At 44.9% G+C, this 16,841-nt stretch overlaps 1 protein-coding gene and 1 long non-coding RNA gene across 3 annotated transcripts in view; one reads left to right on the top strand and one right to left on the bottom strand.

Annotated features, from left to right (window-relative positions):
* LOC119458367 (uncharacterized) overlaps positions 1–6,299 on the bottom strand; it is a 46,449-nt gene extending 40,150 nt beyond the window's left edge. The window contains exon 1 of one of the 2 annotated variants that reach the window (XR_007468005.1): positions 6,163–6,299. This is a non-coding gene — a long non-coding RNA (uncharacterized LOC119458367). The remainder of the gene's footprint in view (positions 1–6,162) is intronic. The other variant, XR_005193491.2, reaches the window with a different exon arrangement.
* A 9,558-nt stretch (positions 6,300–15,857) lies between these two features.
* LOC125947185 (uncharacterized) overlaps positions 15,858–16,841 on the top strand; it is a 34,467-nt gene continuing 33,483 nt past the window's right edge. The window contains exon 1 of the mRNA XM_049671576.1: positions 15,858–15,862. Within this exon, the coding sequence (XP_049527533.1) occupies positions 15,858–15,862 (5 nt within the window). The remainder of the gene's footprint in view (positions 15,863–16,841) is intronic.

The following is a 16,841-nucleotide window of genomic DNA, read 5'->3' as shown; positions in this document are numbered from 1 at the left end:
ATTACCTAGAGCTTTCATTTGTCAGCGTACAAAGCACATCACCGAAATTGGTCCTTGGTATCTGCTATCGTCCCCCCCTATAGGCAACTGTCCTTTTTTTGATAACCTTCCCAGCAGCCTAACTAGAATTAAAACGCTGTTTCCCAACGCACCACTCTACCTATTCTGTCACTTTAATTACCCTGGCATCAACTGGACCTTGCTCTCAGTCCCAAAGAGTTCACCGTCTAACGAAGCGCAACGATTCCTCGACGTAGTTCAAGACTTCAATCTGCAGCAAGTCGTAACACACCCTACTAGAGGCGAAAATACCCTGGACCTTTTAGTCACATCCAATCCTGATGATATTAGCAGAATCAACACGTTACCAGGTATTAGTGACCATATTGTCCTTGCACATCTGTATTTCACTCCCAATCAAAAAGTGATCGTCTATGAATAACCTAATTGTTGACTACAAGAGAGGAAGTTTTGACACTATTAACCATGACCTTGCAATTTTTCTCGACAGTTTCCAACACTCGTATCTGACTCGAACCGTAAATACTAACTGGGACTTATTCAAGAACGTGCTCCTCGACTTAAAAAATAAGTACACCCCAACAATAATTGTTAAATCCGATTGCTGGTTTTCCAAACTGTCTCAAATCTCTCTTGAACAGAAAACAAACGTCTATATAGAATGTCATCATGCAATAACAATCTACAAAACGTGGGAAAAATATCGGCCGAGTGTTACCACCTATCGTCAGTGAATTAAAGGACGCAAAAGACAAGTTTGACTCATCCGACCTTCTTTCAATACTTCCATCAAACACTAACAAATTCTTGCGTGTCAAATCAGGCACAACTAAATCACGCACCAACACCATAGATCTTGTTAACGCCGACGGTGAGCCAATTAAAAGTGAAGAGTGTGCTACTTCCCTCAATGATTATTTTTCATCGGTGTTTTATAGCTTCAAATCTGTTCTGTTGAAACCACCCCCAAATCCCCCTTAAATGAAAGGCCTGAAATAACGATTACCGCTCAGGGTACACATTACCTAATAGACTCAAACTATCTTCGTCGGCTGGCTGCGACTAAATTACCAGCAAGCTTGTTAAAAATACTATTTCACCATCAGCCAAAATTTTGCACTGAATATTTACGCAATGATTAAAGTCAGGAGAAGTTCTGCCCGACCACTAGAGAAAAGCGGAAATAATCCCTATTTTCAAAACAGGTGACCGCACTAGCGTTAGTAATAACCGCCCGATTTCTCTGAAAAGCATTTCGTCCAAATTACTGGAACACACCTAGAACCAAATAATCTATTTTACCCCAACCAGCACAACTTTCGTAACTTTTTATCATGCGAAAGTCAGCTCTCCAAGTTCACTCATGACATATTCCATTACATGGACGCTCACTACAAGTAGACGCCATATTTTTATACTCCTCGCAGGCATTCTATCGTGAAATTATTTCTCTATTGCTTAGTAAACTCTGTCCTCGGCTTACCACGGAACCTAATCTCATGGATCGAGCACATTCTCAACGGGCGCAAGCAATTCATTTCAGCTAACAACAATCGCTCGCCGCTTACCGACGTCGCTTCAGATGTACCCCAGGGCACTGGGTTATCGACACTGTTATTTTTTATATATATTAACGACCTACCAGCGGAAATTACTACAAAACTGCGACTATTTGCTAATGACTGTGTCATTTCGATTCCAATTAACTGCTATGAAGACTCCTTGCAATTACAACTTGACGTGCATATCATTGACGACTGGTGCAGCAAACGGTATATGCCGCTAAATCTCAAAAAGTGCAAATCAGTGACATTTACTCGCACGCACACCCTCATTACTAACACCTACACGATGAGTAATGTCTCTGTTGAAAACACATCAGCATACAAATACCTCGGAATACATATGACTTCATCGCTATCTTCGAAAAGCCACACAGAAATTATTTCCTCCAAAGCTTCGCGAAATCTGGGTTATTGACGTCGTAATTTCAGCACTGCATCAACAGAGGTTAAAAATTGGCATAGCTAACGTTCGTCCGTCCACAACTAGAATATGCATCATCCATTTGACATCCCTCACAAGCAAACCTATCCGCGCATTTGGAATCAATCCAGAACCAATCCGCTCACTTCATCACCTCAAATTGCTCGTCTTACGCCAGCGTTTCGTCACTGAAGCAATAACTTGGTCTGTCATCGCTCGCATCACGCCCTGACATGTCGCATTTGCATGTTCCACTCTTTCTTCTATTACCCGAAATCTCGCCACGTGCTGCTAAAATCACAATCTACAGCGTCCTCCCGACTCAGCCATACCAAGGCAATAGCGCGTGTAAGCTGCCGCATGGCATCTATGAACTCATCTTTTTTTTTAATGCAATAGTGCTGTGGAATTCCCTCCCAGAACACATAGGGGCATACACCGAACGCAAAGAATTTCGCGAAAAACTAAGAATCCACTACACAGCCTCAGACGACCACTGTTCCGTATACCCTAACTCATCTTAATAAATGTGTACCTGCTCTGATATTTTTTTCTACTGTTCACCCTTGATATTTTAATTTTATTCTCGACTTTATTTTTTACTTGACTGAGTGTACTTCTGGTGTATTTTTGCATTTTTGTTCAAATATTTGAAGTTTCCATCTCTTTACGTCCCCCTTTATGTAATGCCTCCGTGCCCTTAATGAGAAACAAATGAAATGAAGAAAGTAGCGCCTGTGTAAAAGTCAGACTTCTGTTGTTTTGTACAACGCGGAGCATACATTCTTTAGGTCTTCCAAATGAACTTGCTAGTTCTGATAATCGCCCTCTGTAGTATGCCCGAAGTGGCTGGTGTGCCTTCGCGTTGGGAGCAGTATATGTACTGTATAATGCAAAAGGATGGAAAGTTGGGCGAGTTGGTACGGTAACAATATTTCTAGTTTATAGCGCGAAGGGACGCAGACGAAGACCAGAAGCAGACAGGACGAGCGCTAACTTTCAACTAAGTCTTTATTGAAACGATCAACATATATAAGTGACTGCAGAAAACCATAAGCAAGGAAACATCACATAGTATTATAGAATGTTAGTAAACAGATTAACATATCAAAAAGTAGGAAAGCCATAAAAACTAAACAAGAAAATGCATTACTTGGGATGGACGCACGTGCTGAGAAAGTATTCAGAGAGAGAGAGAGAAGTTTAATGATGCGAAATGCCGAGAGGTCGGCCTGAGGTAAATTCCTCTAGCCAGCTACTCGGCGTTGGGGGAAGGGGAAGAGGGAAATAAAGACGGAAGAAAGACGCGCATCATGGGTGACGATGATGAGAGAAGGAGGATGTAAAACATATGGCAAGAATTTGGCATGCTCAAAGCCTACAGTCCAGGCCCGTACTTTTTAAAAAAAGTTGCAGTGGCTTAGCTCGGCTATGCCAGGATATACGTAGCGTTAGCAAAGGTTCAGCTGATTATTCTTAGCTTTCCTGGTTGTCTCCTACGCTCAACCGCTAATTGCAAGGCAACTACTTCGGGATCCGATGAGTCAAGCTTCTCCGTTCTTCTGCGCTGTTGAGCAGCATTTGCGCTCTCCTTCTCCATGGCTATACCACACTGGCAAACGCCAGTCAGAAGCGCAGCGGCTCCAGCGCAGTGTCAGACGGCGACTGCACAGCGAGCGCGCGCCGGCGCCTGTGCGTCTACCACGGCTACGACGTCACTCCTCTGGAATGCGCAGACCGGCGGCGGTGAGTCGCGCGCGGCGGCGGCGGAGTGCACGAGAGGTGCCGGCTCCGGTGGCTCCGATGCGCAAGCCGTGTGACATCACTGATCCTTGCGCATGCGCAGCACGGCTCTTGATGTGCCGCGCGAAACGGGCTTGGCTAGGCCAGTGTAGCTAACACTACAAAAGTTCAGTAGCGCCTTGATGACCTTGAAACTTGATTGAGCGTCTAGCCAAGGGCCTAAAATAACGTCCTCCGACAACGGTGGGCTGTGGAGACGCGTAATGTCATCGACGCTCTTGCACGTACCTAGGGCAGTCACAAAGCACATGGCCTATAGTCTCATTGACATTGCACAATTCACAGTCTGGAGACTCGGTGCGTCGCATGAGGTGAACGTATCCGCGCGTAAACGCGGATAATTCACTGTCTAACTAGGATAATGATGCCTGGACAACGCAAGTCTCTTCTAATCTTTTAATGTGACAGGTCTCAATTATTTCTCGCGTAGTATGGTATTTGTGTTTTGAAACGACTTGTGTGTCCACGAACAAAGCTGTGCAACCGCAATTAAAACAATGCGACGTTAGATGTGACGCGAAGCATTAGGGTTGTTAAGTGAATGATTATGTTCTTTTAGACTGATATTGAGGCATCTGCCACTCTGTCCAATATAAGATTTCCCGTACGTGAGTGGGATTTGATAAACAATATCCGTGCTACAAGGTACAAAAGAGGACACAAGCCTAACGCCGCATTCATTTTTTTTTCTTTTACCGTGCCCCTGCTCAAGTTTCCTTTTTATGACAGGACACCGGTGCTGCACGTTTCAGCTGGTTAACCATCTTCACGGAAGTCTTCCCCAGCTGGCTCATAGTGTTGTAACGAACCGAGCGGAGATCGCCGCTCCTATATACTAAGACAGACCTCGAACGGCAGCTAAAAGGGTTTTATGTTTTAGTTTCCACGTAATATAATTATGTTTTCTCGTATATTCAAATTAAGGTCCGACGCTATCATGTCTGCAGGTTGTGTGTAAGTCGTAGTTTACGAATTTTCTGACGCATTTTATTTGAAGAAATTCGATTAATGCCGTAACACCTAGGCGCCACGCGGAGGGCCTGCGTTGCTCGGGATGAGTTTTCTCTAACGAACAACGACGCCGGCGCCGACACCAAATTTTCTGCGACACAGGGTCCTTAATGCTATCGCGTCCAAACCTTTATTCCTTCATTTCGGTTTCGCGCCGGAGCGAAAAAGAAAATTGTAACGTTCTGGTTCAGTTCCGGCTCGAGGTAAAATAAAGTTTTTTTTTTAGGTTTTCGGTTCAGTTCCGGTTCGATACCCTGTCAGCGCCATTTTGACAATCGGTACTCCACAGAGAAATATTCCGTATGATGGTGCGCCGTCGAGCTCGATTCTCTACCACTATGAATCATTCCTTAATATGCACGACGCACTGAAATTCATAATACAAGTTATTTATTCAGCTCCTAAAACGAGGAACTTAGCCGAATAGGTAATGGTTAATTTGGCGTCGCGTGCGAACAGGAAACCTATTTGCCTTTTGACATGCCACCACTTCCAGACAGTGTGGCTACGCCCACATCAATCAACTTTTTTTTTTCTGATCGCTCACCAAATGTCTGATAATCTTCAAACTCAAACTGAACATCATTTCACAGTTACCCATAAACTGAATCTATGTATCTTGATCTAAAAAAATAGCTCCTTATATTTTTGCGTCGCCTGTTTCAGTAAACTGTTCCGGGCCAGTGTTATTTGCCTAACGCAACTATACTTCTTTGCGCTCAACGATTATTGCGCACGCACAGGCCAATTCCTCTCATCTATCTCTATGAAAAAACTGTTTCAGCACCTCATTCCAGCGACGGCGTGCGTTGCATTTACGGTAGCCGTGTCTTGTAGTCCCTTTTGAAGAGGTGTTAGTTTCTAGGCTCAAAACACCCAGAAGCAGACTTATGGCGCTGTACCCACCTAGGGCAACAATTTATTCGCTTCCTTGAAGTGTGCTCTCTAGACTATGCGCGGATCAGAACTGTTCGCGCATTTATGTCAGTGGTTGACTCCAAGTGTGTCCACGATGAGAGTTAAATCCCAATTCGACGTAGAGAGTCAAGTTCGTTAAACGGCAGCTCGACCAACGGTGAAATATAAGAGCTTATTGCGTTTCATTAGCACGCGATAGAGCGTGATTTTGTAGTATTAATCACTGTAACTATTCTGCAATTGTAACTAGACAAGGTTTCATTCCGCATGCAGTATAGAAAAATAGGCTTCCTATATGACAGCGTGATTGCCACGAGTGTTTTGTGAGCACAATTCATGAATGCGGAACTCTAGCTGCGGTGTGGCCATAATTATCAGCCTTGCTTGATGAAACGTGCATAAATTCTTAGACGAGATTGTTACCTTTCGAATACTGTAAGCTCGCCGGTGCTGGACAGGATGTTTGCATTCCAACACGGTGAACTCGAAGCAAAGAGAACTACAAAAAGCGCCTGCAGCGCCATGCACTCGCTGCCAAAGGGAACCAAGAATACGAAACCGACAATATTCCACAAGACACCTCCACACGTAACAATAAGCCGCTAACGGCAGTTGAATATATTGCAGCTCCTACTTCACAGGTGCGCGGAGCTAGGACACTTCATCATAGGCATGAGCTTCATCCATTGTTGTCGAGCAATACGTTTTCAGGAAACGACTTCGGGCTTCTCGATTTGGGCAGAATACAACCACAGTACCTTTCGTATGAAACTAAATGCGCGCATTTATTTTCTCGAAATGTCTGCGGCATGTCCACTCGCCCTCTCACTGATCCACCGCCTTTGCCTTTTGAAACTCATTGTCTTTAGAAAGAGCCTCTTTTAACGTTACTGCATTGGATAATGTAGCAGTTTCCATGCAGTGACAAGACGCTGCTTTCAAAATGGAAGAAATAAGTCGCAAGTCCAACGAGCTGTAGGAATCTATGTATTGCGAACCATTTTGAGAGCTGCTGCTCATAAAGCATTGTTTGAGGATCTGCCGAGCATTACCAGACGGCCACAAATGTTTGTATAAGGCAAAAAACGGCAAGTTTGGCGTGAACGTGTGCGTGCCGACAACAGCAGGACTGGTCAAGCATGGGAACGTATTCAGTTGCACGAGAATGAGGTAGCCGAATTTTATGAAATTTAATCAAATAAGCATTAAAGTGAATGTCATGCGCCATGCCATTAAGATGCTTGCGTGCCGTGCAGTTGCCTAGGAGTCAGTATTATAAGTACTCGCTTTGCGTCTAGATACATCGTTTGGTTACGAAGAACGCAGTTGAGCTGAGTCGCACTACAAAGTTGGTCCGAATTAGGCCATAAAAACCGGCACACCACAGAAAAAAAAGCTCAGCAGAAAAAGCTCGATTTTGTATCGAAATACTATATTAACAAGCCTGTGTGATATTTATATCATGTTAAGCAGTCTGACAACTGTCCCGAGGCGCTTGTCGAAGGGAAACTGAATCACTTTTTGTTAATTAACGTTTCAGCGAGTTATTGTAGTTATTCAGCCCATGAATACATATAATCTACTTTTAAAAGGCCATGAATTACCGCAAGTCACTTTAATTTAGCAAAAATTAGCGGTACCTGCTGCAGGGGACGCCACTGAGTTTAAAACGGAATGTTAGGCGAATATTGTATTGGGCTTCTTTGTAGTAATAACGAAAAGCTGCGTTTGTGAGAACGCTCTCAAGGACTTGATGGGGATGTTTCCTGCGTTAATTTTACGCGAGATCCCACGCATTATGAACAACAATGAAGACATTCATTATTAACAAGAGCACACCTTATGGCACGGTCACTCATGTAAGACAATAAGGAAGTTGAGTTTCAATTTCAAACAGTCTCAGCAGGAAAGACAACCGGTTTCTGCGGCAACTTGTATGTCGACGGGTCGTCGGCACGGAAAGGTAGTAATCGCATCAGCTCGGCGAGGAATTGTCTGGGACTAAAACGGCTGCTGCTTAGGTCTAGCTCACTGATCTCCACTATAGTTTGCTGGATGCCGCATCGCCGCTCACCGCGGCGGGCGCAAGTGAAGTCACCGGAAGTAAGGAGAGGCCCGGCGGCTTGTCCCGGAAGGAGGTGTCTGCTGCCTTTACCAGTGCGCGTTATAAGGGGTTAAAGCGGCGTTAGAATGGCTTTTTCCCGTTCTTTTCTGCGCAATATAGATTACTGTTTTTGTGTCTGTCAGGAACACGCCTTTTTGACAGTGTGAACGTGTATTCTCGTAACTTTATTTACTTAAAACAACAATCTTGATCACCAGCGTTCGAGTGTCCATCATTTACAATAGCGACGCGATCGCCGCGGGATTCCAGTTCTCGAGAGCAGTTGCATTGAAAAACGTGAAACATGGCATCGCATTAGGCACTTTCGATTGCAATAGAAACATTTCAGGATCGATCGCGATTGGGCTTACCCAAAACTGCCAACCACATTCGAGAAATTTATTCCCGATCGGGCTTGAACGCGATCGAAAATGCTTGGCTGCTTACGCGCAGACAAGAAAACATTTTCTAAATTGGATATGTGCTCTTAATTCCGCTTTGCTGTTTTCTGACGTAGTTTATGTATGCTCGTTACTGGTATAGCCAGTTTACAGTGGATGGTGTTATAACTCTTCACTGACGTCCTTCCTTTAACACACATATATTTAGCAAACACGGAGTGGTGAATAACAAAAAGTTTGAAGAAAATTCATGGATTTATTTCACATCATGCGGTAACTTCATTAACAGTGCAAAGAAATCTTACAAAGGATATAGGCTAATGCACAAAACATCTTGTTTATTATACAGAAAAAACTGCTGGCACCTTTGTGCACACACTTTAGCAATGCTGATGACTATTGGTTGTTAAAAAGAATGAGCTTGGTCAGCCGTTTTCGAATATTGGGACCAGACAGTTTCTCAGTCGCTTTCCTTGCCATGTGGTGCATCCGTACCTTTACATAGCACCCAATAACGCACTTGACAAGGCGCACAAAGTGGTTTGAGTCTGCTGCTGACTCGAGCATGTGTTCGCAGAGTTCTGGATATAGTTTCTCAAGCTGTCCTGAAAGATGCCTCATTACTTTCACTGTAAGGACTTCAGCAAAGTGTCCATTTTTAGGGAGCTTTCCCCCAAGTAGCTTTTCTTCTTGTCGAATTACCTTCTCTGTGAGCTGACAGATGTAAGAAGTGGAGGACGACGGCTTTATGAGACCACCATTGTTTTTTCTGTTCAAAAGTGCTATTGAGCACGTTTCTGAAACTGTTGCCAGCTGGCATGCAGAGCAAGTTATTCTTCGCTGCACCATTCGACACACAAAGCCAGCAATATAGCCAGCAATATTGGCCACATAAATAGATAGAAGTGGAAGACATTCCAGCTCACTTTCTTCCAAAAAGTCGACAATTTCCAGGGAATCATTGGTGCCATTTGTTTTTGCTGTTGTGACATCAAGTTCATCTGGAGCACCGATATGACTGCTTATATATAAAATTCGAGTGTCATCAAGCCATGCGCAATTCCCTCGACCACCCTTCACTTGATTATGCACAACCAGGCGCTTATAAGCTGCCACAAACTGTGATGCTGTGGGGTTGTTGTTGAACCCTCCTTTGGAACGCACAGCACTAAAGAAGAGTTCAATATGGTCTTGAGAGAGCTTGTATGTAAGTAGATAGCGCAAGAGAGGAGCTTCTCCAAGGAGGAGTGAACGTGCCAGGCCCATGGTACTCTCAATGGTCACCAGGAATCCGAGGAAAGCGGTTTTCCTATTTGTCTCACAAATAGGTTTTCCCAGGACGTCAGTAAGGCCACTGATGTAGTGTTTTGCCTTCTCAAAAAAAGCAATCCATATGCCTTTACTCCCAGGGCGGAGTGGTGCATTGAACCCCTTAGCAATAGGGTTGCGAGAGTTAAGACTGTCAAACAACCGATCAAACAATCTAATAAATTTCACCGTCGCTTCCGATCCTCTGAACTGAGGAAGCCGAAGGTCTTCCCGGCAGAAATCAATCGCATCATCAACGCTCGAGCTTAACGTTTGGGCAGCGAGGTTCACCTTCATTTTTGTTTTTGCCAGTCGATATGAGCCGCACGCAGCTTTGTAGCAGCATGAAGACCTTCCTTCTCTTGCAGCTCATGCAACAGGCGAATGTGATTCCATGCTATTAGTGACCCAGATGCATCTTTCAGGCACTCAAGTGAGGCCAGGCTATTTCTTACCAATTTCATCATGTGGCAGGCATCCAGTAAGCAATACACATTCTCCTGGGTAGTTGGGTGAGGAAATGACGGCTTTCTCACACAATCATTTTCAAATGATGCACCCAATTCTGCAAACATCGTGAAATTGCTTCGCAGTCCATCACATGTTAGTGATGCCACACGCACTCCTGCATCATGCAGCTTGCTTAAACAAAGCTTCACAAGGTTTGCTCGTTCTTTTCCAGAAAGCTTATTGATTAAAAAATAGCCGCAAGGAATTTTCCAATGGGAGTCGAGGGATACGACCATGAAGACAATGGCTTCTGTTGCGACATTGTTGCTGTCGTCATCCATGTTCGTCCCTATGTCGACATATCCCCTGAAATTTTTGCCGTCCCATTCAACGTGCTTCCTTATGGCCATCTCGTCAACAACGAGGTTGCAAAGAAGCTCCTTGCCTTGTTGCCTAGCTTCTTTAACCTTTGCTTCAATAGCATTCATAGCTTCACCTGTAAAACCAGGCTCCCCATTTAGGGCACTGTACCACTTTGTTAATGTTGATGGATGAGGCAACGAGCAACCAAAGGTTTCTCTAACATAGTTGTAGGCTTTGCTTGAGTAGAATTGTAGTGTCAGAGCAAACATACGCAATATTGGGGAATACTTCTCTCTGCTCAACTTCTCAGACTCACTGGGTCCAGTTGGCGTTTTCTTGAGCAGACGCTTCATGACCTCTACGGGAACACCTGAAAAGCACTTTTCCAGCATAGCTGAAGCATCCTCAGAAACAAGCTGTTTTTTCCTGAGGTCGTTGATAATCTCGCTGAACGTTTGCACTTTAACTTTGAGACGACGCTCTCGTTGCTGGCTGAGTTTCAGCCTTTTTCTCACAGTGGCTGCTGATGCTGAACAACAGTCTAGTTTCCTCTTCAGCGTGCGTGGTGTCTCCATGACAGCATAGCTGTGTTCAGCAACCTGAAAGCAAATGACATGGTACATCGACCAGTTAACAAATGTTTCAACCAACACTACTAAAGTTTTGATGTAAAGGCTCCTGCATTTAAAAGCAGCAAACACAACTCTGCCAGGAAGTGAATGCTCGCTCACTGAATACCGGCAGTATTCAGTTAATAAATGGAGAAGGAGCAACATAGCACGAGTCAAAACAGTGAATAACAATAGTATACTAATATATCGAACAACTAAGTTGTGGCTCAGTCGGTGTCTCACATGAGGTACTTTAAAGAATTTAGCACAGATCTATTGGTGGATAACTGTCCTTGTTTTTTGTGGTGCGGGATAGAAAAAGGATACACAATGCAACAACATGTCGATACACACATTAGCCAGCACCATCCCCTTCCAAATCACAGCAACTATTTTTCAATAAAAGCATGCCAATACAGTTTAGCCTCGATTGTGGCTAAAGTATACTGCTCTGTACGGGTGGCTTTCAAAATACTTACATTAGCGGAAGCTTTCTGTGGCGAAGCTTCCTGTGGCGAGTTTACACTGTTCGTCACATCTTCAATTGGAGCTCCACCCTGATCCAGATCTCTCCGTTTTGGTGGCTTCCTCGTTGCAGGTTTCTGCAATAGGTACATTTAATATCGAGGATTAGCACAGTGCTCACCTGCTGCACGAAGTGCCGCGGAGGGTTAAGTAAAAAATTTCTATGCACTGAATATCTACAACAGTTCGGCGTGCCGAAAGCAGCCCGAGTCATCTCATATGTGCATTTATTTATTTAGTGCACTTCACAGGCAGGTCCAAGGCACACTCAAACCACATGATATGTAACACTCTGCTCTATACAGAAAACAAACATTTTCCTATTGCGACTCTCGTTTACACTTCGCGCAGTTGAATAATTAGTCGTAAGCTCGGCGATGTCATGCCAATGAATACTTTGGGCTTTGCTGAATGTGAACGGGAAATAAACCACCCAAGATAAACACAGACTATTAATTACTCTATTAGCGTCAATAGGAACATATCAGAACATCACGTCCTTACCTTTTGCAGGTGTGTGGGAAAATTGAATATCGTAGGGACAGCATCAGGTTGTAGCCGCGTTCGTGCTTGCGTCCGGTCGAAGCACGACTCCGTGAAGTGGTCGCTGCAAAGTCTGCTTCCCGGTGATGGCCTCCACTTGTCTCGCTTTAAGTTTGCAACCCATCGACTGCACAAATCGCTCCGAGACCACGGGAACCTATGCATAAAATGACCCAAATTGTAGTGCTTGTGGTCCGCAGTGTGTGGCTGCACGCCAAAATGTCAGCGGTACAGCCTTGGTTTTACGCAGCGCACAATGCAAATTACACTGATTTGAAAAATACTTACGCGTGAAACGTCTTTCCAGAAGACTTCTCCGGCCTGCTTGTGCAATTCACGGCACAACAAGCAGGCATTTTCAGTCAGAAAAAGAAAAGACGTCGAGCGCAAGCGAGCTGCAAAGCGATGCGAAGCCGCAAGTGGCCGACTTCCGGGACAAGGCCTCTCACTTCCGGTAGCTTCAGCTGCGCACGCTTGAAGCGCCATCCAGCCCCCTATAGTACAGATCAGTGGTATAGCTTAAACGCGGAGGAAGAGGAGCTTGAGGTCACGCGAAGCCACGCGCTCCTACTTGTGGTCCTTGTCTGGCTGGTCAACACCCGGGCCTGGTCATCCGGCCGTGTTGCTGTTGGTACCGGTGGTCTTCTGAGCGCTCCCGGGAGAAGAGCGCCGAGACATGAGGTCACGTCTAATCTCATTCTAGGCAAGGTATGTGTCTGTCTGTCTGTCTGTCTGTCTGTCTGTCTGTCTGTCTGACAGACAGACAGACGACAGACAGACGACAGACAGACAGACAGACAGACAGACAGACAGACAGACAGACAGACGACCGACAGACAGACAGACAGGACAGACAGACAGACAGACAGACAGACAGGGACCAGACAGACAGACAGACAGACAGACAGACAGCCAGACAGACAGACAGACAGACAGACAGACAGACAGACGAACAGACAGACAGACAGACAGACAGACAGGACAGACAGACAGACAGACAGACAGACAGACAGACAGACAGGACAGACAGACAGACAGACAGACAGACAGACAGGACCGACAGGACAGACAGACAGACAGACGACAGACAGACAGACAGACAGACAGACAGACAGACGACAGACAGACAGACAGGACAGACAGACAGACAGACAGACAGACAGACAGACAGACAGACAGACCAGACAGACAGACAGACAGACAGACAGACAGACAGACAGACAGACAGACAGACAGACAGACAGACAGACAGACAGACAGACAGACAGACAGACAGACAGACAGACAGACAGACAGACAGACAGACAGACAGACAGACAGACAGACAGACAGACAGACAGACAGACAGACAGACAGACAGACAGACAGACAGACAGACAGACAGACAGACAGACAGACAGACAGACAGACAGACAGACAGACAGACAGACAGACAGCAGACAGACAGACAGACAGACAGACAGACAGACAGACAGACAGACAGACAGACAGTTTTGTCATTTTGTTTGGTTGGTATGGTCTCTATGTCTGTCTGTCTGGGCTGTCTGTCTTTCTATGTCTGCGCAAAGAGACAACACTTCTCAAGCCAGCACCATAGCAGGGAGCCACACGTGTATCTTAAATGTAGCCTCAACTCCCATCTCTCCAAGGCATTGCAGTAGAAACCACTAGAAAACTGTTTCCTTTTTCCCAATTAGTTGGCATTTGATGCCGAATCTGCAGATTGTACCGGTTTCTGGCAGAGACACCAAGGTAAGTAACGTGGCATGTGCCAAACTTTCTTTTTGTCGAAAGCTACCCGTTAGTGTGAGAAAGATATTCATAATAACACAACCAATATTAGGGGGCTTGGGAGCCTCTTTCAAAAACATCAGGTTCCAGCAAATGTGGCGTTCGTTTTGCTTTCCCAGGGGACTCAGCTATAGTAATGCCATTAGCTGACTTTGTTGCAGCATCTGTCGCTGTAGCTCTTCAAAAACTTGCAAAGCGCAGCTCACTTTCTCCACTGACGCATCCTCTGTTGGGTAACCATGTAAAATGGGTGCCAAAACAAGCTCTTCTATTTTCGATAGCTGCAAACTCATCTTGGCTGATCCTGTGGCAAGGTATAAATATGGTCACGTTCTTCTCGCAATAAACTGTTGATAGTTTGCACTTCGTGTGTGTAATACTTGTTCCCTCTTTTGTCCGTGTTGTTTGCGCGAAATGCTACGCGTTCTTAATGGAAAACCAACAAGCCCAAGTGGAAACCCTACTGACTGATCCTGTCTACAAAAGTTCCTCACGGCATGTGGAAGCTTTCTTGAACACTGTGTCGTTGAGGACGGAGGAACTGACGTGACTTAGGAAACTCGTTGACGGCTCATCTTGCACTTTTTTGTTACTCGCTTGCGCTGCGATGCGGCACAACTTCAGTATGAAATCAAACATAAGCATGCAGGCCCGTTTTGTGCAGATACTGAAAGAGTGACTTATAGAATGTGTTGTCCGTAATTCTTTGTTCGTAGTCCTCAGGTCGATCACCGTTTAATTTCACACCTCTAAGTGCCCTTGCACTTGATAGCCAGTGAGGATAATGCGCTGCGACGAGGTATCGTCAACAAACGATGTAACCCACGTTCTGTCGGACTGCGCCAAATTATGTAGCGTTCCTAAGCAATACATATAAAGGGAGCACACAGCTTAATACAGACGTTTATATTTCGCCATTTCATTCTACTTACACTATTTGTTGTTAGTTTTTTGTTTTTGTTTTTTGCCCTGTGATAATGGCTCATGCCCCTTCCTCTCCTTTCGTGGCTTAATTGCAGCACGCTTCATTCAATTTGTCAGAAAATGTTAAGTCAGGGGTATGATGAAAACTAATCTGGTCCGGAATAATCTTATTCTAAGGAAAAATGGACGCCGACCGCAAACTTAAGTAATAACAAGACATAGCTCCATACGGGAGCAGAAATGTCTGGTTACTATTTATGTTCATGGTGGAGATCGATTTTATTTTTATTTTTTGCCTATGTCGCAGCCTTTAACAACGAGCTGGTTCAATGACAACATCTATGAAGAGGTAACAGCGAGTGTCTTAACCTTACTAAGAATACTGACTGCATCATTTCCGATGCATAATGTCTACGTTTCCTCTTCTTTTTCTTTTTGACAGTTGTTTGTTTAAAGAGACAAAACAAACCATAAATTTTCTGCACGCTAATTTTGAAGTGTTTCCTCTTGGAGTAATCAGATAATCGTACCAGTGCTAGTTTGCCAAAAAAGACCATTTCATCTGGATTTACATCCTGAAGAAAAGTGACCTGTGGTCTGCATAACATACCCATTTTACATCGGATGTGACAGAAAGGATGTCATTTATGTATAAACGATAAACAGGAGCTGCCTAGGTATGCTGCCCTGTGCGACTCCCCGAAAGGTGATAATCTGTTTGTGTTTTTTTTTTTTGAGCTCGTGTTACAATCACTGACAAACTGACTGCGGTAATACACGTGAGGTCTCAGTAAGCCGTACGGGGGGCAGAGAGTATTCCAGCACCGATCTTGCCACCCCGCTGGGAGAGTAGATGTGGAAGCAGCTGTGACGAACAACACCTTAAAAACAGCTGCCAAAATATGCGACCAAGGCACTCAAGCAGTGCAGCGCCAACCTTTTTCCGAATCTCAACACTCTCTCTAAGAAACTTGCCACACTTGCAGTCATCACAGCGACAGTTCAGATAATCTTTTAGATGTTTATACGCGCTTGAAAAGCTGTGTTGAGGAACGATTAGAACGGGTTGGCTCTGATGTCGCACTACCGAAGTGTGCGATGACGTAAGTTACGTAATCTCGGCGTTTACGAAGTAGGCAGTGTTCTAGTCCACGAAGTCGACTTCCGAACTGAAGTGCCGAGAAGGACTCTGAAGCAAACGGACGTGTCGTGCCGCGGACTCTTCCTGTGTTTGTGCGTGTGCGTTTGTCTGTATGGACTCAACGAGTGGGCGTGCAAAGCCACCGGCCCTCGTTACGCGGTCGTCGCCGGGCTTCGCCCGCTCTAGTTAATAATTGTCCTTGTCAAAAATTTTCGTGTCGTGGGTTGTCTACCGGGCCCGAATCCACAAAACCTTCTTACGCCAGAATTTTTCGTAAGAAATAATTTTAGCCAATCCGCATGCCAGACATATCATTAGCGAAGGCGGTAAACGAATGGCAAAGCGAACTTACGAAAGAAAAGCTTTGTGAATCTGGCCCCTGGTTCTTTACCAGATTCGTGACAATGTGTACTTTGGTCCGTGAGAGATAGCTTCTGCGAAGGCGAATCAGGAGGCGCACTTGTAAGTCCTTGCGTAAACGGTATTTTTCGCTCAGATACGAAACCTCGAAGAAAAAGAAATGTATACAGTCGCAGCTCGTGTGCGGCTTGCCGAAAGATGCTTTTTGCTACGTATAAACCATAAGAAAACATTTTTTTATTCTTAGTTTTAGTTCTGAATAACGTATTCTTATATTTTTATCAAACATGATCAGGCCAATAGGGAGCAATGAAACAAACAAAATTTCATTACGCCGCATTTTTACGAAAATAATTACTCAAAATTAGGTACTCTACTCAGACAGTTGTGGCCTTCACCAAGTGCCCCCACCCCGGAAAACATATCTGGTTACGGGCCTGGGCGAAATGCAAGAACGCCCGTAAGCCGTGCATCGGGTGCACGTTAAAGGTCCCAAATGGTCAAAATTAATCCGGAGTCCCCCACTACGAGATGCCTCACAATCATGTCGTGCTTCTGGCACGTAAAAGGAAAGAATTGAA

This window comes from Dermacentor silvarum, chromosome 7 (assembly GCF_013339745.2).
Source record: "Dermacentor silvarum isolate Dsil-2018 chromosome 7, BIME_Dsil_1.4, whole genome shotgun sequence".
Classification (NCBI taxonomy): domain Eukaryota; kingdom Metazoa; phylum Arthropoda; class Arachnida; order Ixodida; family Ixodidae; genus Dermacentor; species Dermacentor silvarum.
The sequence above is the reverse complement of the archived record's forward strand: the minus strand, read 5'-3'. Positions and strand labels throughout refer to the sequence as shown.